This window comes from Cetorhinus maximus, chromosome 17 (assembly GCF_964194155.1).
Source record: "Cetorhinus maximus chromosome 17, sCetMax3.hap1.1, whole genome shotgun sequence".
Taxonomy (NCBI): Eukaryota; Metazoa; Chordata; class Chondrichthyes; order Lamniformes; family Cetorhinidae; genus Cetorhinus; species Cetorhinus maximus.
Genome location: NC_135895.1, coordinates 6425527 through 6452155, shown reverse-complemented (window position 1 = coordinate 6452155; position 26629 = coordinate 6425527). Strand labels below are relative to the sequence as shown.

The 26629-nt window shown below is 42.0% G+C and overlaps 2 protein-coding genes across 6 annotated transcripts in view; one reads left to right on the top strand and one right to left on the bottom strand.

The window, feature by feature from the left end:
• Positions 1-10471, top strand: part of LOC144692815 (vitellogenin-like) — a 126429-nt gene extending 115958 nt beyond the window's left edge. Inside the window, exons 34-37 of the mRNA XM_078561891.1 lie at positions 788-882; positions 960-1110; positions 2876-3037; positions 10148-10471. Of these exons, the coding sequence (XP_078418017.1) occupies positions 788-882; positions 960-1110; positions 2876-3037; positions 10148-10272 (533 nt within the window). The 3' untranslated portion in view covers positions 10273-10471. The remainder of the gene's footprint in view (positions 1-787; positions 883-959; positions 1111-2875; positions 3038-10147) is intronic.
• An 11883-nt stretch (positions 10472-22354) lies between these two features.
• ssx2ipa (synovial sarcoma, X breakpoint 2 interacting protein a) overlaps positions 22355-26629 on the bottom strand; it is a 71393-nt gene continuing 67118 nt past the window's right edge. For 2 of the 5 annotated variants that reach the window (XM_078560668.1, XM_078560671.1), the window contains 4 exons: positions 26005-26178; positions 25188-25305; positions 23760-23934; positions 22355-23208 (listed from right to left, as the gene is read on the bottom strand). In XM_078560668.1, the coding sequence (XP_078416794.1) occupies positions 22995-23208; positions 23760-23934; positions 25188-25305; positions 26005-26178 (681 nt within the window). In that variant the 3' untranslated portion in view covers positions 22355-22994. The remainder of the gene's footprint in view (positions 23209-23759; positions 23935-25187; positions 25306-26004; positions 26179-26629) is intronic. The other 3 variants (XM_078560670.1, XM_078560669.1, XM_078560673.1) reach the window with 3 other exon arrangements.

The window sequence follows — 26629 nt, the reverse complement described above, 5'->3', positions numbered from 1 at the left end:
GAATAAAGATAAGGACATGTGAACATTGAAACATGGGTCTATTCAACTCCTGAAGCCTGTTCCGCCATTCAATTAGATGATGGTTGATATATATCGCAACTCCAATTTCCACCTTGGCTCCATAACCTTTAATATCTTTACCCTACAAGAAAACCTATCAATCTCAGTTTTGAAAATTTCAGTTTTGACAACATTTTGGAGGAGAGTGTTCCAGTTTCCCACGATCCTTAATTTGAAGAAGTGCTTCCTGACAGCTCCCCTTATATAACGAACTCTAATTTAAACTTATATTCTCTTGTTCTAGGCTCCAGCAGCAGGGGAAATAGTTTTTCTTTATCAATCCTGTCAAATCCCTTCTATATATTAGATACCTCAATTAGGCGATCAGATTGTGGAATTTTGTAACACATGTTTGAATAGCTGTTGCAACTAAACATCTCCAGCAAAGTTTCCCATTTGCAACCAAATTCTTCCATCGACTGAACTTCCTTCAACTCAATCCCAAATTAAGAAATCCTGTTTTCTAAATGATGGAGTTATTGATGTGGAAATAATCTTAGTCTGAATAGGCTGCCACCATCCATTGACGCAACTTCAGTCCATAAGCGTTTCCCTCCACATGTTACTCAGCATCCAGTTTAGTATCCAATTTACAATCAGCTTCCAGCAGGGGATTTGAAATTTCTTTTCTTTTTACTACGTTCATTTAGTAGCAACAAGTAGTCTATATAAATTGTCAGAAGATCAAATTGTCTGGTTGAACAAATGGATGTCTATCCTCTTCTAGATCTTGTAACTATTCGTCAGAATGGGACTGGAATTAGTTTAGAAGCACCCTCAATCAGTATTGACCAATTGTACTTTGATGGATACAAAGTGCAGGTAACTCATGGTTATTAACAAATTACAGCTTCAACTATAACTTTATTAGTATACTGATTTTTTTTGCCTGTGCGTAGGTTGTACTTGATCAGATGATGAGTAAGACATGTGGTGTTTGTGGAATTAATAATGGCGAGCAAAAAATGATGATGCCAAATCAAGAGGAAGCCAGGGATGTTGAGGGTCTTTTTGAATCATGGACATATCCAGGACAATCCTGCACAGACGGTAAGAGAATCACAACTCATTTTAAATCATCCTAATCTCTTCTGGCTCAACAACCCTCTAAGATCTCTGCGCTCCACTAATTAATTGCTCCACATTGGCAGCTATGCCTTCAGCTGCCTGGTCCCTGAGTTCTGGAATTCTCTCCCTAAATCTCTTTACTTCACTTTCCTCTTTTAAGGCACTCCGCAAAAACCATCTGTTATGGACAGGAGGAGGATTAGTTTAAACAGCCCTGATTTCTCCTCTCACTACCTGTCTGGAAACAGAAAGGTGCTTTTTGATTTTTGACTTCCTCCTTTATAATTGGCGGCGTGTTTTCCCCAACCCTTCAGTTTGGAGTGATCCAATCCTCTATTATTAACACCACAGTAAACACAAGATAAGGTAAAATAAGAGGGTCGGTTTATTTTACATACACACCAAAACGGGAAGGGATTTTGCAACATCCACCCCTTTATGCATTCATGCAATAAAAAAGAGATAAGGCAAAGAAAGAGGTACAGGGTAAGATCACAATAAAAATAAGGGTTTTGGTTTCACCTGAGTCCAGATTCCAGAATCAAAAGTCCAATGGTGTATTCCTTCAGAGGTTAGCAGGCTGTAACTGCTGCAGGGTAATCCAACTTTCTAGAAGTGAGGACATGTACAATGGGAGAAGGCACATAGAGATGAATTTTGTCTTGAAGGCACAGATACAGAAGTTCCAGAGTTCTAGTAGTTCACAGCGTAGATGAAGGCTGGGCAATTCACTTGGAAAGAGCTTTCTGCTGCTACCTCTTAGATGTTAAAATGGTACGCTGCCGTGTGGAACTGAACCGAGGCAATATTACAGATTCTAGCAGCTTGGGGGGAGATCATGTGACATACCTCCCACTTCTTATTTATGAGGGACATGGACAGGGTGGATAGGGAGCAGCTGTTCCCCTTAGTTGAAGGGTCAGTCACAAGGGGACATAAGTTCAAGGTGAGGGGCAGGAGGTTTAGGGGGGATGTGAGGAAAAACTTTTTTACCCAGAGGGTGGTGACGGCCTGGAATGCACTGCCTGGGAGGGTGGTGGAGGCGGGTTGCCTCACATCTTTTAAAAAGTACCTGGATGAGCACTTGGCATGTCATAACATTCAAGGCTATGGGCCAAGTGCTGGTAAATGGGATTAGGTAGGTAGGTCAGGTGTTTCTCACGTGTCGGTGCAGACTCGATGGGCCGAAGGGCCTCTTCTGCACTGTGTAATTCCGTGATTCTCCTGGGTGTTGGACAAAGGACGTATTTTCCCAGGTCTGGAATCTTGAACTGTTTAATAGAGGAGTCAGGGTCCCTTTTGGTCCTTTGCAGACAGGCTGTCTCCATTGGCCGGAGCCCTGCCTTAGAAATGTAAAGGGGATTGTTGTATTTCTTTGGAATTTGATTGTTGGCAGTAACAGAGGGCATTTGCACCTCTTTAATAGATAACAAGATCCCTGCTGGTTTTTGAAGGTTAGAAATTCCTCTGGTATGAGTCATGGCTAGTCAGGGTAAAGCCTTGCCCAGTTTTCAAATAAAAAATAATGATTTTATAAAGTAGAAATATATCTGGCCGGGACACACTACTTTGAGCAAGCTTTCAGTCATCTGCCCTAATATCTCCTTAAGTAGCTCGGTGTCAAATTATGTACTTTAATGTTTAGCATGTTAAAGGGACTGCATAAATACAGTTGTTACATTTTGGCTCGCAGCCATATTATCTGCATTTTTTCTCTACAACAACACCATACTTTCTTGAATTTCAGATTGCAAAGTTAGACGAAATTTTGTGGAACTAGGAAAAACTGTCCAGTTTGAAGGGCAGGAATCCAAATGTTACTCAGCTGAACCAGTACAACGTTGCCTGGAAGGATGTTCACCGATTGAAACACTCTCTCGCATTGTCAATTTCCAATGTGTACCAGCCAGTAAGTCTCTAGTACTAAAGTATGTACTTTAATCAAGGAAAAAAAACAGTAAAAGCAAATTTACTGTGACAAGGAAAAGAGACATTAAATAGTTAGGGAATTCTATTTATTATACAGATGAAATTCTCTTGTTTCAACAATGATTAGGATCTGACAAAGTGCACAGATCAACAAATGCCTTCTATCTATCCTGTGCGGTTTTAACATGTTAGTTATTGTACTGATTGGGTTTGCCCTCCAATGCATATTCCCTATACTGTAAATCACTTATACTTACTGAAGTCTACACGGACATGATTTGTTCAAATCAGTGACAATGAAGAATATGGCATCATTTCTGAACAATATGTGAAATTGAACTTTATATATAGTGAAATTATATAAAAATATATAGTTATTCCCTCTTCCGTGACATTAGATATGGGGGTTTGAGACCAAGGGTTTTCCCCTTTGAGGTGGGAGTCGGGAATCAGCTGCTTTCCCCACATTTCCATCTGCCTCTTCAGTGGCCTTGCCCACCCACCATATTTTCACCCTGCAGAATCATGGTCGGCTTGAAGTCAAGTTGCTCGCTCCCAAAGCAGAGCAGAGACGGAAATGGAGGTGAATGAATGCCGAGGCTGGTTGGTTAAAAGGCCCATCTCCATTTGTGGTTTCATCGGCCCAGTTCTATAGATGAGTGTGAGGCCCGCTAACCCTTACTCCTCGCCACCCCTCACCCCATGCGATTTTAACATGTTATTGTACTGCTTGGGCTTGCCTTTCCAATGCACATTCCCTATACTCATCCCCCATTCCCACCCATGCCTTCCACCTCCATTGGCCTCTCCATATCCCTTCATACCCGCTCACCCCCAATCCCACTCAGCCACCCCCCATAACCCCTCGCACCCAAATTTGTTCACCCACCCTGCATGCTCACTCACCCAGTATCCCCTAAGTACAGAATTCCGGAACCTATAACATACAACCCTCTATAAAAACATTGAGAAGTCTTTGAGATGCTTAGAAAACTGTTCAGATAAATAGTCATTCAAAAACCACTTCAAAAACATTATTATATGCTCATAAAACTGTAAGTATAAACAAAGTCATGGTCCCCTTGACAACTGTGCCAAGCTGAATCCATTAGTGGCATTTTGAGCATGCATAATGAGATTCTGTTGACTGAATTCATCAGCAGCCCCTGTTGAATTTAATCCATTAGTGGAGTTTCAAGCTCAGCCAAGCATTCAAAATAGGATTCCACTTCACAGCTGTGTCACCAAAATCTCCTGAGTTTAATAGATTAAAGCCTTCGAAGTAATTGAAAGAGCTCAGCCATCTGTTCAAGCTTCAAAGCAGGGGAACACACTTTTGAGCTGTCACTCAATGAAAAGATTAAATCACAGGGTACAACTGACATTGTCAAATCCAGAAAAAAACACTTTAATGTTCTCCAATGCATCAGAAGTATCTTCTATTCTCACGATGTTGATAAATATAATAGGCACTTAACTTTTAAGAGCAAAGCTCTATCATCAATCACTCCATTAAAAACATATTTAACTTATCTTGCAGCATTTCATTATGACATGTGAAGTTAACCCCTTTTGAACTTACCTGTAGAAAGGTTCTCAACTCCACGGTTTATGACACTTTTGATCTGTTGTGAACTATGTTGCCTTTAGAAGCTGGCCCAACTCCATCAAAATTGCAAGGGGTCCAAAATGTCTATTCCTGCAATGGAAGTGGAAGGTTGGGAGTGCTGCGTGCAGGCTTGCGAACCTCCCCATTTCATATGCCCCTAAAAATTGACAGCGATTGGAATGGTGACAGGTCTTCCACCTGAGGGAACTGCTCACCTTTATCCCTGCCCGCCCGACACAGGTTTGCCCCACGTCAGGATGGTAAAATCCAGCCCCAAGTGTTTACTCTGCAAGTCAAACAGGGTCAGAGGGCAAAGATTAATTGGACCAAGACAGAGGAAGGATATGGGTAAGGGAAGGGTGGATAGGATAGATGAGAAGAGGAGGGGTAAAGGTAGAAGTGGAGGTAGTGGAAAGGAGAAGGGAGTGTATTTGGGAAAAGAGGAAGTGAGAATGGGAGGAGAGGGCATAAGAAAGGACAATGGCAATAAGATCAGGGGAACTAAGATGAGGAAGCTACCACCAGGTTCTCTGCTCCTCAGCTTGAAGATCTCTTTTTAATCTGGGAGGGGTTAGATTGACAGAAACCATGTACTTTCTCTTGAGGCCTGCCTTCCACCTCAGAATAGTGTAATGTTGGTCATATTCACATGGCCCCTCTGCCTCCAATCACTTCACCTCCACACCCCGCCATTGGTCACCCAAAATGTCCATCCTTCCATACCAGTCAGAAAGTGAACAATTTTTGAATGCCAGTCAAACAACCTTTTCCCATCTGTAATATTTTTTTACAAATTAATCAGCAAAACTTTTCAAAGAAAGTTAAGAACAATAACAATTCCTCTCATTGTTCCCAGCGGGGTCTTGGAGAATAATCATTGGCAGAAAAAGTATTTGTTTCTGTTTTTAATTCCCTTTGAACACTTTTATTAATAGTTTTAAAGATCATTGGGTAATTCCTGCATCAATCTTGTCTAAGTTCACTGACTAGGATTGACTTTATGCTCATAATCTGTATGTAACCATCTTCCACTCACTGCATTTTCCTGGAGAATGTATAGTGTAAATGGACTCCTGTGTCCTGCTGTAAGTTCTGCCTCATTGGCTGACAATAGATACTCTGAGGCAGACGAGTGGGATTTTCCAGCTCCGACACCACAGTCGCAGCAGGAAAGGAAAACTTGGGGAGCTGTTAAAAGTCAACAGCTCTCCAAATTTTCCCATCTCATCCCACTCACGGCAATGCCCGCTGGTGTCTGGGCTGTAAAATCCCACCCGATATTTCAATCAGTTACATTGAAACATAGGAAATAGGAGGAGTAGGCCATTCGGCCCCTTTAGCCTGCTCCGCCATTCAAATTGATCTTCTACCCTCAATGCCATTTTCCCCACACTATCCCCATATCCCTGGATATCTTTAATGTCTAGAAATCTATCAATCTCTGTCTTGAATATGCTCAATAACTAATCCACCACAGCCCTCTTGGGTAGAGAATTCCGAGGATTCACCACCCTTTGAGTGAAGAAATTCCCCCTCTTCTCAGTCCTAAATGACCTGTCCCTTATTCTGATACCATGTCCCCGGTTCTACATCCCTCCTAGTCAAGGGAAACATCCTTCCTGCATCTACCCTGTTGAGCCCTTAAGAATTTTGTACATTTCAATGAGATCACCTCTCAGTCTTCTAAACTCCAGAGAAAACAGGCCCAGTCTCCTCAATCTCTCCTCATAGGACAATCCCACCATCCCAGGGATCAGTCTGGCGATCCTCTGTTGCACTCTCTCTATGGCAAGTGTATCCTTCCTCAGATAAGGAGACCAAAACTCTACACAATACTCCAGGTGCGGTCTCGCCAAGACTACACAATTTCAACAAGACATCTTTACTCCTGTTCTCAAATCTCAAGTCCCTTTCGACATCAACACTTCCCAATCTCTCATCATTTAAGAAATATTCTGCATTTTTGTTTTTCCTATTGAAGTGGATAACTTCATATTTTGTCACATTATATTCCATCTGCCATGTTCTTGCCCACTCACTTAGCCTTTCTAAATCCCCTTGAAACCTCTTTGCATCCTCCTCACAACTCACATTCCCACCTGGTTTTTTTGTGTCATCAGCAAATTTGAAAATATTACATTTGCTCCCCACATCCAAATCATTGACATATAGATTATGAATAGCTGAGGCCCAAACACTGATCCTTGCGGTACCCCACGCGTCAGAGCCTGCCAACCAGAGAATGACCTGTTTAATTCTACTGTTTTCTGCCTGTTAACCAATTCTCAGTCCATACCAGTATATTGCCCCCAATTCCATGTGCTCTATTTTTGTTTAGTAACCTCCTGTGTGGGACCTTATCGAAAGCCTTCCGAAAAATGTAAATACATCACATTCACCATTTCCCCCTCATCTACTCTGCTAGTTACATCCTCAAAAAACTCCAACAGGTTTGTCAAACCTGATTTCTCTTTCATAAATCCATGTTGCCCCTGCCCAATCCTACCACTATTTTCTAAGTGTCCAGTTATCACATCCTTTAAAAATAGATTCTAGCATTTTCCCTACAACTGAAGTCAGGCTAACAGGTCTGTAGTTCCCCATTTTCTCTCTCCCTCCTTTCTTAAATAGTGGGGTTCCAGTTGCTACCTTCCAATCTGCAAGAAACCTTACAGAATCTTTAGAATTTTGGAAGATGACTACCAATGCACCCACTATCTCTACAGCCACCTCTTTCAACACTCTGGGATGTAGATCATCAGGTCCATGGATTTATCAACTTTCAGTCCCATTCATTTCTCCAGTACCACATTTCTACTAATACTAATTTCTTTCAGCTCCTCATTCTCACCAGTCCCATTTGGTCCCAGTTGTTTAGTTTCTTTGCTATTTCCTTATTCCCCATTATAAATGCTCCCGCCTGTGCCTGTAGTAGGGTCCCCTTTGTCTTTGTTAATCTTATCCTTTTTATCCACCTGTAGAAGCTTTTACAGTCCGTTTTTTTTTTTGTTTTTCGCTCATTTACTTTCATATTCTATTTTCCCTTTATCAGTTTCTTGGTCTTCCTTTGCTGAATTATAATGGTCCCAATCCTCAGGTTTACTACTTTTTTTGGGCAATTTTATGTCTCTTCCTTTGATCTAATGCAGTCTTTAACTTATCTTTGGTGGCCATGGTTGGATCACCTTTCCTGCTGGGCTTTTGTGCCTCAAATGAATGCAAATTTGTTGTTACCCATGTATTAATTCTTTAAATGCTAGCCATTATCTGTCTACCATCAGACCTTATAATGTAGTTTCCCAATCTACCACAGCCAATTTGTTCCTCATGTCTTCGTAGTTTCCGTTTAGATTTAAGACCCTAGTTTTGGATTGAACTACATCCCTTCCCAATTTAAAATAAAATTCCATCATATTATAGTCACTCATCCTTAAGGCTCCTTTACCGCCAGATCATTAATTAGCTCTTTCTCACTGCACAATACTAAATCTAAAATAGCCCATTGTCTAGTTGGTTCCTCAACATAATGTTCTAGAAAACCATCTCGTATACATTTCAGGAAGTCGTCCTCAGCACTGGTGCTAATTAGGTTTTACCTGGTCTATACTGATGACCCCCAGTTCACTGATGGAAGCTTGCGGAAGGCTGTGGCTGCTGCACAACCATCTATGGCCAGTGTGCGTGCAAGCGTAAATCGATAAAACTTGACTTGCAATGGTTGATGATACACATTAGTTGCTGCTTTTATACGTAATGTAACAGCAACACATTTGCACCGGAGAGTTGCAGTGTTACCTGCAGATAAACGTTGACAACCTTGCATTTCTTCTTCCCTGGACAAAGCCTGACATTTGGAATTTAAGTGCATTTTAAAAATGAATCTGTGAGCCATTCTGCAATTTAAATATGTTACTAGATGATCTCCATTGATGACCTTCACAGTGTGTCATGGTCAGTGCAGTCCGTAGATTGCATGGGGTGGGATGGGGATAGTTGGACCAGGGAGAATTATAGAGAGGCAGCTAAGGAGGTAGGCCAGGGTGGGAGAGAGTGGGGAGGAAAAGGAAGGTTGGGTATAATAGGACAGAGGAGTTAAAAGGCCAAGGACTAGGGTGGGGTGGAAGGGGCCATAGATGGGTAGGCTGGAAAGAATTGGTCCCAGTGGATTATACAGTGAACCTGGAAGCTCAGAGGGCAATGGCCACATTGCTTTAGCCAGTGACACTATTGCGGTAAGTCTGGTTGGAATGGGAAAGAGAGGGTGGGAGTAGGAAAGGACGGCCAGGGAGGAGAGAGAAGAGAAAGAGCGAAGGTTAAAAATCTCATCAGCCCTGCTTCAGAAGCACTAGATCAGCAAAAACAAAGATACAAACTTTTAAAGTCTGAGATTCACGCAGACAATTCCTGCCTGATTAATCACATAACTAGAATGGGATCATTGAATGGTTACAGCACAAAAGGCCATTCTGCCCATCATGTCTTGTTCTCAGTAAGAGCAATTCAGCCCATAGCCCTTCAAATTTTCTCTCTCTTTAAATAATTATCTGAAGAGTCGCTTCTGGTTCTTAGTTTTTCCTCTGGCTCTGGACTAACATCAATACCATGCATGTTTTAAAATAAGACCACATTAAGGAGAGCAAAAACAAAAAGACCTGGAAAAACTCAGCAGGTCTGACAGCATCCGCGGAGAGGGATACAGTTGATGTTTCGAGTCCGTCTGACTCTTCATCAGAACTAAGGCATATAGAATATATGTCTATATGTCTTAGTTCTGACAAAGGGTCATACGGACTCGAAACATCAACTGTATCCCTCTCCGTGGACGCTGTCAGACCTGCTGAGTTTGTCCAGATATTTTTATGTTTGTTCTAGATTTCCAGCATCCGCAGTATTTTGCTTTTAACCTTAAGGAGAGGTTGGACTGTTAGAGTGGGACATCCATGAGAGAAATTTTATCCTAAGCCTCCTAACTGGGATTGGATCAGCCTCTGGTTTTACACCTCCATATGACTTTAATCCTATCAAAGTCCAATGTTTCCGCTATGGTTCAACAATCAGTGTGACAGGTTTGCATGCGAAAAACTCATTCTAAAAGTGGTTCTAGGGTTTTATAATGGTAAAAAATTGACCCAAAAAGTATGATGGAAGGACAAATGTGCAGAACTATTGACAAAGAATGGGTTTGGAGGTGGTGGTGTAGTGGTAACATCACTAGCAATCCAGGGGCACAGACTCTGGGAACCTGGGTTCAAATCCCACCATAGCAAGCTGGTGGAATTTAAATTCAAATTAATTTTTAAAAATTGGAATTGAAAGCTGGCCACTCTGATTATAATGACTAAAATTGCTGCTGTCCAGACCCACAGCAATGTGGCTGACTCTGATCTGGCCTAGCAAAACACTCAGTTCAAGGGGGCGCACATGGAAGCAAGTATTTCCTTTAAACTAGTCCTTCTCATGCATGTTTTAATGTATTAACAGATCGTCCTATAGATGCAACTGTTATATTCAGTTCCCGAAGGAAGTCTGTGGATATGAGTCACCCTGTGGATTTGCACGTTGACTGTTTGTGTCACTGTACTGATGTAAGAACCCTTTCCACATGACAGTGGAACAACAGTGTTCACGATTCATCAACGTTATCAATTCCTCGACTGTAACAGTTATCAACGTAAACCTCCGTGTTATGCTAATTCTTTAAAAAAAACCATGAGCTACAATATTAATTTTTGACAGGAACTGCACAGTTGGTTATTCTGGATGTTTTAACATATTCTAATAAAACCTTTAACTCTTGCGAAGTGGAATTAACAAATATGCGTCAATTATTTACTTATCTGCTTTATTATTTATTCACATCCCGACCCAGGAGTTGAGCACAAAAATCTGGGCGGACACCCCGGTGCAGTACTGAGGAGTGCTGCACTATCAGAGGTGCTGTTTTATGGATGAGATGTTAAACTAAGGTCCCATCTGCCCTATCAGGTGGCCATAAAAGATGCCATGGCACTATTTTAAAGTGGAGCAGGGGAGATATCCCTGGCATCTGGGTCAATATTTAAACCTCAAACATCACAAAAGGAAAGCAGATTATCTGGTAAGTTCCACATTACTGTTGGTGGGAGCTGGCTGTGCACAAATTGGCTGTGCACAAATTGGCTGTGCACAAATTGGCTGCCATATTTCCAACAACAGCGACTACATTTCAAAAGTACTTCATTGGCTGTAAAGTGCTTTGAGAGATACTGCGGTTGTGAAAGGCGCCATAAAAATGCAAGTCTTTCTTTCATGCTTTGGTGATGTAAGTAACTGATTTTATATGAACACTGACTGATTACTCTTTAATCAGGAATATTGTTCTGTGGCCATTCCTAGTTCTTTCAATCTATTTTTCTATTAATTGTTGTCATGAAGTTATTTGTGCATATAATATTTTGGAAAATATTTTTCTTTTAAAATAGAGGTTTAGTCTGTGGGTGTGTCTTAATTGGATTAAAGCCAGCTAGTCTGGGTGCTTTGTTATATACTAGTTTTGATGTGTAAGAGAGACAGCATGTATTTGCATTTTTTGAATAGAGCATTCAAGAGGGGTGAAAACTTGATGCCTTTCTGCCAGCTACCAAACAATATGTTTATATTACTAATATTAGTACAATGAAATAAAAACAAAAAACTACTGTGGATGCTGGAAATCCAAAACAAAAATCGAATTACCTGGAAAAACTCAGCAGGTCTGGCAGCATCGGTGGAGAAGAAAAGAGTCGATGTTTCGGGTCCACACGACCCTTCAACAGAACTGAAGTATAGTTAGGAGAGGGGTGAAATATAAGCTGGTTTAAGGTGGGGGGGCGGGGGGAGAGAAGTTGAGGGTGGGGTGGTTGTAGGGACAAGCAAGCAGTGATAGGAGCAGATAATCAAAAGATGTCACAGACAAAAGGATCAAAGAGGTGTTGAGGGTGGTGATTTTATCTAAGAAAAGTGCTAATTAAGAATGGATGGCAGGACACTCAAGGTACAGCTCTAGTGGGGGTGGGGTGGAAAGATTGACAAGGTATTAGTTGTAGATTTAAAAATAATGGAAATAGGTGGGAAAAGAAAAATCTATATAAATTATTGAAAACAAAAAAAAAAGGGAGGGGGAGGAAACGGGGTGGGGATGGGGGGGAGGGAGAGTTTAATATCTAAAGTTGTTGAATTCAATATTCAGCCCGGAAGGCTGTAAAGTGCCTAGTTGGAAGATGAGGTGCTGTTCCTCCAGTTTGCGTTGGGCTTCACTGGAACAATGCAGCAAGCCAAGGACAGACATGTGGGCAAGAGAGCAGGGTGGAGTGTTAAAATGGCAAGCGACAGGGAGGTTTGGGTCTTTCTTGCGGACAGACCGCAGGTGTTCTGCAAAGCGGTCGCCCAGTTTGCGTTTGGTCTCTCCAATGTAGAGGAGACCGCATTGGGAGCAACGAATGCAGTAGACTAAGTTAGGGGAAATGCAAGTGAAATGCTGCTTCACTTGAAAGGAGTGTTTGGGCCCTTGGACGGTGAGGAGAGAGGAAGTGAAGGGGCAGGTGTCGCATCTTCTGCGTGGGCATGGGGAGGTGCCATAGGTGGGGGTTGAGGAGTAGGGGGTGATGGAGGAGTGGACCAGGGTGTCCCGGAGGGAACGATCCCTACGGAATGCCACCAGGGGGGGTGAAGGGAAGATGTGTTTGGTGGTGGCATCATGCTGGAGTTGGCGGAAATGGCGGAGGATGATCCTTTGAATGCGGAGGCTGGTGGGGTGATAAGTGAGGACAAGGGGGACCCTATCATGTTTCTGGGAGGGAGGAGAAGGCGTGAGGGCGGATGCGTGGGAGATGGGCTGGACACGGTTGAGGGCCCTGTCAACGACCGTGGATGGAAAACCTCGGTTAAGGAAGAAGGAGGACATGTCAGAGGAACTGTTTTTGAAGGTAGCGTCATCCGAACAGATGCGACGGAGGCGAAGGAACTGAGAGAATGGGATGAAGTCCTTACAGGAATTGGGGTGTGAGGAGCTGTAGTCGAGGTAGCTGTGGGAGTCGGTAGGCTTGTAATGGATATTGGTGGACAGTCTATCATCAGAAATTGAGACAGAGAGGTCAAGGAAGGGAAGAGAAGTGTCAGAGACGGACCATGTGAAAATGATGGAGGGGTGGAGATCGGAAGCAAAATTAATAAATTTTTCCAGGTCCCGACGAGAGCATGAAGCAGCACCGAAGTAATCATCGATGTACCGGAGAAAGAGTTGTGGGAGGGGGCCGGAGTAGGACTGGAACAAGGAATGTTCCACATACTCCATAAAGAGACAGGCATAGCTGGGGCCCATGCGGGTACCCATAGCCACACCTTTTATTTGGAGGAAGTGAGAGAAGTTAAAGGAGAAATTGTTCAGTGTGAGAACAAGTTCAGCCAGACGGAGCAATTTCTGAACACACTGAACAATTTCTCCTTTAACTCCTCTCACTTCCTCCAAATAAAAGGTGTGGCTATGGGTACCCGCATGGGCCCCAGCTATGCCTGTCTCTTTATGGGGTATGTGGAACATTCCTTGTTCCAGTCCTACTCCGGTCCCCTCCCACAACTCTTTCTCCAGTACATCGATGATTACTTCGGTGCTGCTTCATGCTCTCGTCGGGACCTGGAAAAATTTATTAATTTTGCTTCCGATCTCCACCCCTCCATCATTTTCACATGGTCCGTCTCTGACACTTCTCTTCCCTTCCTTGACCTCTCTGTCTCAATTTCTGATGATAGACTGTCCACCAATATCCATTACAAGCCTACCGACTCCCACAGCTACCTCGACTACAGCTCCTCACACCCCAATTCCTGTAAGGACTTCATCCCATTCTCTCAGTTCCTTCGCCTCCGTCGCATCTGTTCGGATGACGCTACCTTCAAAAACAGTTCCTCTGACATGTCCTCCTTCTTCCTTAACCGAGGTTTTCCATCCACGGTCGTTGACAGGGCCCTCAACCGTGTCCGGCCCATCTCCCACGCATCCGCCCTCATGCCTTCTCCTCCCTCCCAGAAACATGATAGGGTCCCCCCTGTCCTCACTTATCACCCCACCAGCCTCCGCATTCAAAGGATCATCCTCCGCCATTTCCGCCAACTCCAGCATGATGCCACCACCAAACACATCTTCCCTTCACCCCCCCTGGTGGCATTCCGTAGGGATCATTCCCTCCGGGACACCCTGGTCCACTCCTCCATCACCCCCTACTCCTCAACCCCCACCTATGGCACCTCCCCATGCCCACGCAGAAGATGCGACACCTGCCCCTTCACTTCCTCTCTCCTCACTGTCCAAGGGCCCAAACACTCCTTTCAAGTGAAGCAGCATTTCACTTGCATTTCCCCTAACTTAGTCTACTGCATTCGTTGCTCCCAATGCGGTCTCCTCTACATTGGAGAGACCAAACGCAAACTGGGCGACCGCTTTGCAGAACACCTGCGGTCTGTCCGCAAGAAAGACCCAAACCTCCCTGTCGCTTGCCATTTTAACACTCCACCCTGCGCTCTTGCCCACATGTCTGTCCTTGGCTTGCTGCATTGTTCCAGTGAAGCCCAACGCAAACTGGAGGAACAGCACCTCATCTTCCAACTAGGCACTTTACAGCCTTCCGGACTGAATATTGAATTCAACAACTTTACATCTTAAACTTCCCCTCCCCCCCATCCCCACCCCGTTTCCTCCCCCCCATCCCCACCCCGTTTCCTCCCCCTCCCTTTTGTTTTTTTTTGTTTTCAATAATTTATATAGATTTTTCTTTTTCCACCTATTTCCATTATTTTTAAATCTACAACTAATACCTTGTCAATATTTCCACCCCACCCCCACTAGAGCTGTACCTTGAGTGTCCTGCCATCCATTCTTAATTAGCACTTTTCTTAGATAATATCACCACCTTCAACACCTCTTTGATCCTTTTGTCTGTGACATCTTTTGATTATCTGCTCCCATCACTGCTTGCTTGTCCCTACAACCACCCCACCCTCAACTTCTCTCCTCCCCGCCCCCCACCTTAAACCAGCTTATATTTCACTCCTCTCCTAACTATACTTCAGTTCTGTTGAAGGGTCATGTGGACCCGAAACGTCGACTCTTTTCTTCTCCACCGATGCTGCCAGACCTGCTGAGTTTTTCCAGGTAATTCGATTTTTGTTTTGGTACAACGAATGGGGTTTCATTGCTAAAAACGTAAAGTTCAAAGAGACTGGTGAGACAATGAGAATTTGAATTCAATCAGTGGTGGTCGGTATAACTTCAGTAGTTTTCAGGTGTGCAGGGCAGAGGCAATGTAAGATCCAAAGGCAACCGCAAGCCTCCAATTGGCTGCACAGTGAAAAGAGCCTCATTTTGAATTCCAAGGTGAAAATGCTTTGCCTGGTGTTTAGTTAAGTCTATGGGTTGCTGTTGCCTTACTGGAGATTAGTTTGGGAATGTGTTAAAAGTTATGATAGTATTAATTTGTAGCCATATGTACATATATTTTAACCTGTGTAAATTAAGTTAAAGGAAACATTTTATTAATGTAAAACCTCAAAAACTGATGGTCTGATTCTTGAATTTAGAGTCGCATCTCAAACTTAACACTTAAAATTATAGGTTATGACAGTTGTTTAAAGTTTCCCTCTGAGACTTTTTAAACTCTGCTTTACCAACTGCATCGGTCATAACAATTGTCCCCATTGAAAATAAAAACTTGCATTTATATAGCATCTTTAACATTGTAAAACATCCCAAGGTGCTTCACAGGGGCCATTATGACACCGAGCCAGAAAAGGACATATTAGGACGGGTGAAAAGGGTTTTTATGGAGGCCCTTCAAGGAGGAGAGGAAGAGGCAGAAACAGAGAGAATGAGAGCCAGAGACATAGAGGTTTATGGAGGAAATTCCAGAGAAATTGGGCTCAAGTAGCTGAACACATGGCCAATGGTGGAGCAACTAAAATTGGGATGCTCAAGAGGCCAGAACTAGAGGAGTGCAATACGACTGAGTGGCTTGCTGGGGAGAAGTCAAAAGTCAACCACGTTGCTGTGGATCTGGAGTCACATGCAGGTCAGACCAGGTGAGGACAGCAGATTTCCTTCTCTAGAGGACATTAGTGAACTAACTGGGTTTTTATCCCAGGTTTATTCATTAATTGGATTTAAACTTGTGCAGCTGCTGTGGTGGGATTTGAACTTATAATGCTGGAGTATTATCTCAGACCTCTAGATTATTGGCTCAGTAACATTAGCATCCAGTCTTCTGTACTCCTCAGCATCTTCGTGTCTTTGGTTGATGTTCTTTTCCTGGTTCATCTTGCTACTCGCCAGTTTTTTTTCCACCAATCAACTTTCACATTGGTTCAGCGATCCATCATTCTTTGTTGGTTCCCCATCTCCATTGAATGGTAACTTCTGCACTCTACTTAACCCCTCTTTTGAAAATTTCTCACGCTTCACAGGCCAGGGGGTAATGGATGGTTCGTGGCAGGAAGATATAATAGTGTGTGTGAGTGAGTGAGTGAGTGAGTGAGTGAGTGAGTGAGTGAGTGAGTGAGTGAGTGAGTGAGTGAGACTTAATTAAATTAAAGGCAGCTGGTGAAGGCTTTGATGTATCAGAAGATAAACTAGGTTTGAAATATTAAGTAAACAAACATGGGGGAAGTTTTAGAATGTAAGAGGTAAAGGGAACATTTGCATTTTAAATAAACCAGGCTAGCTTGTATTCAAAGGAGCTTGACCAAGTTTCACCTAGCCAGGAGAAGTTAAGAAATAGTGTGTTTATTTTTCCCAAAAATTACTGGTAAAATTGGTACTATGAGAGATTTTTTATTATTAGAGAGGTAAAGTCCAAAGGCATAGTGAAACAATGGGAATTTGCATTCAAAGGGGAAAATATGTATAAAGGAGAAAAGGCTGTGAGTAAGGGAAGGCATTCTAAGATCAAAAATAAGTGTGAAAAGCCTGCAGCGTCTAAGCCTCAAGCTGCTGTCTACAAAGAGTCAAAGTTAAGAAAACCCACTTTGAATTGGATTGTTCAGGGTATCATCTTTCTTTGCCTGGGTCTTTTAAAATCTGTTTGTCTTACTGTTGCCTTAAAAGTGAAACTGGGGGTTAGATTAACTAGAGGATTTAAAGGTTATCATGGTAGTAATTTGTAGATGTGTGTACTTAAAATCATTTCTCCTATTAATAAAAATTTTAATTTAGTTTTGTAAGAAACCTATAGGACTCAGTGGGCTTATTACCACTGAATTCAAGGCATGCATCTGAAAATTTATACAAATTGCAAAACAATTGTGACACTTGTTTCAAGTTTCCCTTTGGGATTTGGAGCAGCTCAGCATTTACCATTGGCTGTGCCATAACATTCATGTACCAGCTCGTCAAGAGAGGGAGGTCACAGACCAGTTCTGCTACAGATGAGGGCTCAATGGGGTAGTGTACAGGAGTGTGCTGATGCTTATGCACACAGAGGCTGGGTGCATTGACTGGCCTGCCAGACTGTCTCCTGTCACAGCGAACGAACGTGGAGGAGTGCGGCTCTAACTTGACAGAGGGCATCCTGCAGAGCTTGCTCTTTCCACAGCCTCTGGTCCATCTCCCTGTCATCCTACAGCTCCCAGACCTGTTGCAGCCTTTATGTGGCTAGGACACCAACTCCTGTGTCCTCCTTGTGAAGATGTAGCAAGGCTCCCTACCAAATCCAGGAACTCACCACAAAAACCTCTTAACAGCACTCGACAGAACTTCCAGACTTTTCAAATACAGAAAATTAAATCTTAAACCTTACCTACGAGTTGGATGCCTGGTCTTTTGGGCAATGCCAGTGCTGATCCCTCTTGCAGTTTAATGCTTGTTCTTTGATGAATGACAAGCAAATACATACGCTGGAACTACATACTCCAAATCTGGAAGTCGAGCGTCATATCAGCGGCATTACGGATCCAAATTTTACACCTCATAGTTCAAACATACATCAACCATGATCTAATTAATTGATCGAACAGCCTCAGGGAGCTGCATTGCCACCTATTTCCATTTTCCTGCATTACCCTTCAGTTTAATCTAATACAGCTTTATTATTTTTTTAAAAACTTATTTCATGGGATATGCCTATTGCTGGCTAAGCCAGCATTTATTGCCCATCCCTAATTTCCCTTGAGAAGGTGGTGGTGAGCTGCCTTCTTGAACCGCTGCAGTCCATGTGGCTTGGTGCACTCAGAGTGCTATTAAGAACAACCAGGATTTTGACCCAGTGAGAGAGTGAAGGAATGGCCACAGTTCCAAGTCAGGACGATGTGTGGCTGAGAGAGGGGCTTGCAGGTGGTGGTGTTAGGAACATAGGAGCAGGAGTAGGCCATTCAGCCCCGCAAGCCTGCTCCATCATTCAACTAGATCAGGGCTTGTCATCTACCTCAACGCCATTTTTCCCCTCCAATATCCCTGGGTGTCATTAGTATCTCTGTGCTGAACATACTCAATGGCTGAGCTTCCACAGCCCTCCGGGGTAGAGAATTCCAGAGATCCACCACCCTTTGAGTGAAGAAATTCCTCTTCACCTTAGTCGTAAATGGCTTGCTCCTTATTCTGAGACCAGTTGCTCTTGATTTTAGCTACCCGCACTCCCATCCCTTCCCCCAGCTAGGGGAAAACACCCTTTCTGCATCTACCCTGTCTTACCTTTTAAAGAATGTTGTACGTTTCAAAGAAATCACCTTTCATTCTTCTAAAGTCTAGAGAATACAGACCACTGCAGTCTCCTCAATAGTCAGTCCCACCACCCCAGGAATTAATCTGGTGAACCTCCGCTGTACTCCCTCTATGGTAATCCTTTTTTAGGTAAGGGGATCAAAACTGTACACAATACCCCAGGTGCAGTCTAACCAAGGGTCCTATACAACTTAAGACATTTTTACTCCTGTGTTCCCCGCATCTGCTGCCCTTGTACTTCTAGGTGAGAGTTTGGAAGGTGATGCCAAAGGAGCCTTGGTGAGTTGCTGCAGTGCACCTTGTATATGGTACACACTGCTGGCACTGAACATCAGTGCTGGAGGGAGTGAAATATGTGGATTGGGTGCCAATCAAGCCGGCTGCTTTGACTGGATGGTGTCAAGCTTTTTGTGTTGTTGTTGTTGGAGCTGCATTCATCCAGGTAAGTGGAGAGTATTCCAACACACTCCTGACCTGTAGATGGAGGACAGGCTTTGAGGAGTCAGGAGGTGAGTTACTTGCCACAGAATTCCTAGGCTGTGACCTGTTCTTGTAGCCACAGTATTCATATGGGTGGTGCAGTTCAGTTTCTGGTCAATGGTAACCCCACGATGTTGATACTAGGGGAATTCAGCGATGGTAATGCCTTTGAATATCAAGGGGAGATATACCCTTCAAAAGAAAAGCAGGGGTGTTCTTCAGTATCCTGGCTGATATTTACCCTTAATTTCCTACATTCCAATTCAAAAGTACTTCATCAGCTGTAAAGTACTTCAAGGGTGTCTGGTGGTCAAGAACAGGGCTACGTAAATACAAGTCTTTTGTTAAGAAACAAATTATATGGGCATTTATCTCATTGCTGTTTGTGTAAGCTTGCTGTATGCAAATGGGCTGTCACATTTTCCATATTACACAGGCTACACTTGTGAAGTTCTTCATTCACTGCAAAGCATTTTGAGATCTCCCAATGTCAAGAAAGAAAAGACTTGCATTTATATAGTGCTTTTTACAACCATCTACTATCTCAGTGCTTTACAGTCAGTTGAGTGCTTTTTGATATGTCGTCACTGTTGTATTGTAGGAAATGCAGCAGCAATTTTGTGCACAGCAAAATCCCACAAACAGCAATGTGATATGACATAATCTGTTTTTGAGACATTGATTGAGGGACAAATATCAACCAGGACACAAGGGAGAACATCTCTATCAAATAATGTCATGACATCAACCCATTTAACATCTCATCCAAAAGGCAACAGTACAGCATTCACTGTTGTATTGCACTGTCAGTATTGATTTTTATGCTCAAGCCCTGGAGTACAACTTGAACCAGGAACCTGTGCTTCAGCAGGAAGTATGCTACCAACTGAGCTATGCCTGACATGCACCTGAAAGGCACTATAAAAAAAGCATGTGCTTTAATTTTAGAGAAAGCAAAGCACGGGAGGGGGTGCAGAGGAGATTCACCAGGATGTTGCCTGGGATGAAATATTTAAGTTATGAAGAGAGGTTGGATAGACTTGGGTTGTTTTCATTGGAGGAGAGAAGACTGAGGGGCGACCTGATCGAGGTGTACAAGATTATGAGGGGCATGGACAGGGTGGATAGGGAGCAGCTGTTCCCCTTAGTTGAAGGGTCAGTCACAAGGGGGCATAAATTCAAGGTGAGGGGCAGCAGGTTTAGGGGGGGATGTGAGGAAAAACTTTTTTACCCAGTGGGTGGTGACGGTCTGGAATGCACTGCCTGGGAGGGTGGTAGAGGCGGGTTGTCTCACATCCTTTAAAAAGTACCTGGATGAGCACTTAACACGGCCCATAGCCTTGAATATTATGACAAGTGCTGGTAAATGGGATTAGGAAGGTAGGTCAGATGTTTCTCACGTGTCGGTGCAGACTTGATGGGCCGAAGGGCCTCTTCTGCACTGTGATTCTGAAAGCAGAATTGTAATAGCAGCCTTCTTCCAACTTCCCAGACCCCTTCTAATCCCTTAGAACAACGGGATAAATAGAAATGATATGTGCATATTCTGGAAAAGTGCAAATGAGTACATAAAATGATGGGTGGAGCCAAAGTATTGGTGTAATCGAATAAATGTTAGCATCGAACCATCGGACTTCAGCGTCAGACTGGGTTCAGAGATCAAAATGAAACTGGCCAATATTTTTACTTTTGCTGGGGGAAATCAGCAGATCTTTGGTGCCTCACACAAATGACCATTCTTCCCATGAGAGTATTAAACAAAAAAATAAATATGGATTTAGAGAGCACCATTCACAACCTCAGGATGTCCCAAAGCAATTTACAGCCAATGCAGAGTTTTTGAAGTGTAAAAAGGAAAGATGTGAAGACATTGAAGAGAATGTAGAAGACGTTTACGAGAATGGTTCCAGGGATGGGAAACTTCAGTTATGAAGATAGCTTGGAGAGGTTGGATCTCTTTTCCTTGGAAAAAAGGCAGCTGAGAGGAGATCTATTAGAAGTATTCAAAATCATGAGGGGCATGGACAGAGTAGATAGGGAGAAACTATTCCCATTGGCAGAAGCATCAGGAACCAGAGGGCACAGATTTAAGGTATTTGGTGACATGCTCCTAAGACATTAAAGGAATCAAACTATGTAAATCAAACTTTATTCTTTATTGCTTATTTAAAAATGAACTTCGCTCAACCAAAAGATGGCTGCCAGAAGTCACCTTCTGCCTGGAATTGTAAGGTGACCACTAAGGCATTATATGGATTGCATTGGAGACATGTCCTGACATGGTGCTCATAGAATCTCACACTTGGGATCGTCAAAGTCCATTTCAAAAAGGAACTATTGAAAGGAAAAGAACGTCATTTCCACCTTTGTAAGCTTACTGCTCTAGCAGAGACTACTAAGACAATAGCTGCTCATTGATCCTGGGGTCAATGACTCGTTCAAAGGCTAAGGACTGGGACGTTACAAGCCACAAAACAAAAGCCAGATCCAGATGAGAGAGAAATATCCCTTTGTGACATCATTGTGGAGGAAGTCACATGACTTGAATGACCATTTTGAAACATCTATACACAGTTGAGAACTTAGGAGCAGAGCAATCTGCTGATTTAACTCCAACCTGCAAATATCTGACAGCAGGATTGCAGGCTGACCAAGCAGTCTGCAACAAGTCCTCCGCGAATCCTGTTTATCTAGAAGCCACTGGCCACCGCCGGCCAAGTCTCTGAATAGCAACCTCATCTTGCTGCATCACCATCATCTTTACCATTTCTGTGGTTCTTTTTACTTTAAAGTACTCACAGTTGTCAAACCCCTCTTTCCTATCCTGCGTGAGCGCACGAGAGCAAGTGCGCGAATGAAGTAGCGATCATACCCCCATCACCACCCCCAGGTTTGAATGTGTGAATAAACTAAACTTCCAATTTAATCCTAAGGCTTTGCTGTGAGTCACTTTAAAATTGACTACACAAAGGGTTTTTGGAAAAAAAAACACTACAGCCTATATTTAAAACAAAAAACACCTCTGCTTATGGACAGACTGAGAGAATAAAGGAGTTCAATTTGCCCCTCTCTCCTGTCCATAACATTGGTAAAAGTAGTAAAAGCGATGAGAAGAAAATTTTTCACATAGGTGAGTGGTTAGGGTCTGGAATGTACTGCCTGAGAGAATGTGGCGGAGAAAGGTTCAATCGAGGCATCCAAGAGGGAATTATATGATTATTTGAAAAGAAACAATGGGCAGGGTTATGGGAAGAAAGGAGGAGAAGGGCACAAGGTAAAATGCGCATTTGAGAGCTGATGCAGACAAGATGGCTGAATGGCCTCATTCTGCACTGTAACAATTCTGTGACACTACATAAAAGTTCCAAGCATAAATGTGTACATAACCCCATAAATGTACTCAGCCAGTAAACCTCTCGAGCAGCGGTTGAATTTAAACAAGATCTTTACAGTTTCAAATCCTTGAATAAAAGTTATTCCAGCAGATCTCCTGTAAACACACATTTTTATTAAGATCCCATCTTTCTGGGACAAGAAAAAAATCATGTGTTACATTTAAAGCAGCACCTAGTTTTAAAAAAAATCAAATTAAAATCAGAACACTTTACAAGGACTTAATTTAAAGTTGAGCAACTGTTGCTGGTAGAGATGATTTGACACGTGCAAGACATTTTGAGCATTGTCATTAATGTCAAAAGGTTTTAAAAAAAACATTTTTTCAGCTGCTCTAGTGGTTCATATATCCTACATAAACACATTCAAAACTCATCAAAACATTTACAAATTAAAAACCTTTAAAAAAAGTTTGCACTTAATCCTTAAATAAAATCGATAGTGAAAGAGAAAAATAAAAAACCATTTATTTAAGAATGAGATTCTTCTGACCCAGTTAGACGTAAACAGTGCCCCTAAAGAAAACTAAAAGTCATACAGGCTTCCTAGTCACAACTCTCACCAGTTTCCACTTGACATACAAAGTGCTGCTTGAAGAGATCTTCAGTTCAAATGTCACTATGACATGTATAAATGCAAGTGCATTATTTAAATAGAGTACTACATTCCAAGAACCCGAGATAGATTTACAGAATCTGGAGTCATAATTTCTGCACAAGTCATTTGAGATTAGGCTCATTTGAGATTAGGCTCATTTGCAGATTGTAGAGAACTTTCATCCCAATCGCTGTCCTCCTGCGAATGGTTCCAAAGCGTAGAACACCCGTTATAATACCTGTGATCAGAGCTGGGCTTTGAAGTGCTTCTCCATTTCTCATGAGCCGCTCCACCACTGTTTTTCTTTATATCATAACTGCCTACATTTCCTCTTTTTGGTACAAGTTTTGAGCTGTAATGAAAAGAAAACGAACAAAAACATTACATGCCAATCTGGATTACATTCACCTATATTTAGACCAAAGATCTGCACTCGTTTTTAAAAAAACTGAAATCAGATCAATCTATTTCTGTAGCTTTTTAAAATTCATTCATGGAATGCAAGCATCGCTGACAAGAGTGGCATTCGTCGCCCATCCCCAATTGTTTCTGAGGTGATGGTGGTAAGCCACCTTCTTGACCCACTGCTACATACATTTCAATCAAACAGCAGGCAAGGGACAACATTTTACAGTTAGATCCTGACCTACAGGGTTCTTCATCCCTGGACCTCACTTCACTTCCCAAAGCCAAATCTCCCACCCAAGAAGTTACAGACATGGAAATAGAAAAGTTCTATCAGGATACTGGCTTGACTGAAGCTTCAAGATTCTTGCTGCTGCTTTGCAATTTAATGTAGCTGAACTACTTTTCTTCCTCAATTCCCATCACAAAACACTCCTACCATCACCAGGTCTATTAAAAGACTAGGCACACAAAATAAACCAGAGGTTTGTTACACACCTAGTTCCTGGAGTGAGGCGTATTGTTCGACCCGTTTCTGTGGATGTGGCACTATTTATTGGAGGAAATTTGGTACTTGTTGAAGGTTCAGGTGTAGTTACTGGAGCTGTATTAGGTCGGAGGTAAGCAGACATATTTGGCTGTGATTGTGTCTTGTGCTTCTCCTGCTCTGCACCTAGAAGATAACTTAACTTTTAGAGGCCATAATTATACAAATAAATAGAAGATAGAATATAGAATAAATAGAATAGCTGGTATACCATATATGCTCCTATAAAAGTTGATTTTGAGACAAATCTTTTAGGCCAAAAGTAATGGATTCGGCTTTTATATAGGTGACTTTTGAGGGGTTGACATTCATGCTTGATTTGAGCCCAAGTGAAATCCAAAAGAATACTGTAATGAACTGCAGTAATTAAAGATGAACCGTAGTAACTGCAGGTGTCATTAATAATCACAACATGGTTTGTCATTCATAACCTATCACTTTAATGATTTGAATCAAACATTTAAGTGTATGAATGTTTTACGCATTTACTTACCAGTATTCATTTTCATTTAGTATTTATACATTTACAATGAAATTGAATCATTATCACCTAGATTATACTTTGGTTCTGAAATATTTGGGCATTAATCCATGAAAAACTAGGGTTGACTTTTACATGAGGTGTACTGTATTAAAAATTACTTTTTTTAAGGCCAAAAATCACAGGGTTGACTTTTACATGAGTATAAACGGTACTCTTGAAAGTTAAAAGCACCTACAATGGGAAGAAAATAAAGATACGGGCCATGTTTACACTTGAAGGAATTGTATCAGAAGCTATGCTCTTTTGTTAAATGTTTGAATGTTGGCAGCATGTTCAATTGCGGGCATAATAACCTCAGCCAGTAAATGGTAAGACTCGATGGACGGGAATAGGAAGAAGGAGACACGAGTGATTTTAAACTTCCTGCTGAGCCCAAGGTACTGAAATCCAGATGGACAGATGCTGTGGAGAGAGAAAAAGAAAAAGTGTTAATGTTTCAGGTCGATGACCTTTTGTCAGAACACCTCAGTTAGAGACCTGAAACGTTAACTCTGTCTCTCTCCACAGATGCTGTCGCACCTGCTGTGTATTTCCACCATTTCTTTTTTTTTCCATTTCAGAATTCTAACCATCTGCAGTATTTTGCTCATGGAAACATGCAGGCAGGTGTGTTTTTTTTTTTGAGTACTGACATTAGTAAATTTTGGAGAATTGACTCAAGGCTGGTCAGGAAAACTGCCAAGCAGAAAAAAAATTGGTCTCCAACAACGCAACACTGCAGGAATAAAAAATGAGTCTAAACATTAGCTCATTCAAGGGCATTAGAGGAAGAATCACAGTTGGCAAGGTATCAGCATTTAATTATTTGTACATTGTTATAAAACTTAAAACTTACTGATAGACAAGGCACTTTGTGGCTTCATTATTTTTGGCCTTTTGCTCTCCACAAAAGGAGTCATGTTCAAAAACTGCTGCTTCAACCATGTTGCTCGTTCTTCCTCAAAACCCTTCCTCTGCAGGCAGAAAACGGAAACAAGTTACAAAATGTCCCTTTGGGAACTATCGATGCATTCCTCCCACAACAGCTATATCAGAATGTTCAACAGCTTGACAAAAATATTCTTGTAATTCTACATTTATACGCTAACTTCATAAATGTGAAATGCATTCCCTTCAGAATCAAGTCAACAAACAACATTCTTCTGGAACTAGAAAAGAAAATCCTCATACCAATTATATATCATGCATTGGTTTCAAGTAGAAGTATTCTATAATATTTGGGCCTGTGAACTCTGCCCTGTTTATAGCGGTGAATTACAGGAACTCAGTTGCAATTTACAATTTTCATATTTGCCATTTCATGATGGCTAAAAATCCTAATCACCAGATGTGACTGCAGATTCTGTAATTCACAAAATCTTTCTGCATGTCGCAAAACAACTAATCTCATTGATCTTTTGTGCTATGGTGTCAAATGTTCTACATAAAATGATTTTGGAACAAAGTTCATTATGATAAATGCTCAGCATTTCTGGTTACCAGTGCTCTCAATCGCTACAAAAAGCATGACCATTTCACAGCAAAAATGCAGTTTCCACGGCAATTCCAAATTGTGTTGAGGGACAGAATCTGCTGCAGTGGTCTGTAAAATGACTGGGTTAATTCCATTCTATGTGGAAACTAACAAAAGGAGAATAACCAAGAACATCTACCTCATGCCCTAGTCTAATGGCTGCTTCTGTAAAGTTTCTTCTCTCTCTTTCAAAGTTTTTCTTTTGGTCATTAAATAGTCTCCACTCTTCTTTCAATCGTTCTTTCTCTTCGAGTAAGTAGCAGTCTCGTACTAATACAGCTGTTTCATCATCACACTGGGCATTAAGCTGTTGCTTTGGAAATAAAACACAAGCATAATCTTCATATTTGGAAAAATATGACCAGTTCAAGCAGACTTTTAAAAAAATTTTTCTCTTGTAAATTCAATACCCAACGCCTTTTCAAAAAAAAATGGATCAGCTATACTTGCAACCCCTCAGATAACAAAGCAATCCATGGCTACATGCAATAGATCTGTAACAAAATTACTGTAGTAAAAAAACTTGAACTTCAGCCACTCAGTAGGTGTGAAACATAAACACTAATACAGATCTTGCAGCCTTCCAGATGTAACACTGAGTTAAACAACTTCAGGCCATGAACTCTCTCTCCCATCTTGACCCCTTGTTAATTTCATTTTTAAATTTTTAAAAATTCTTTCCTCCCAATCTACTATAGGGCCATCCGTCACTTGCTTCTTTGTTGTACTTTCAGAGCACTGACCCTTGTTCTCATTAACACATT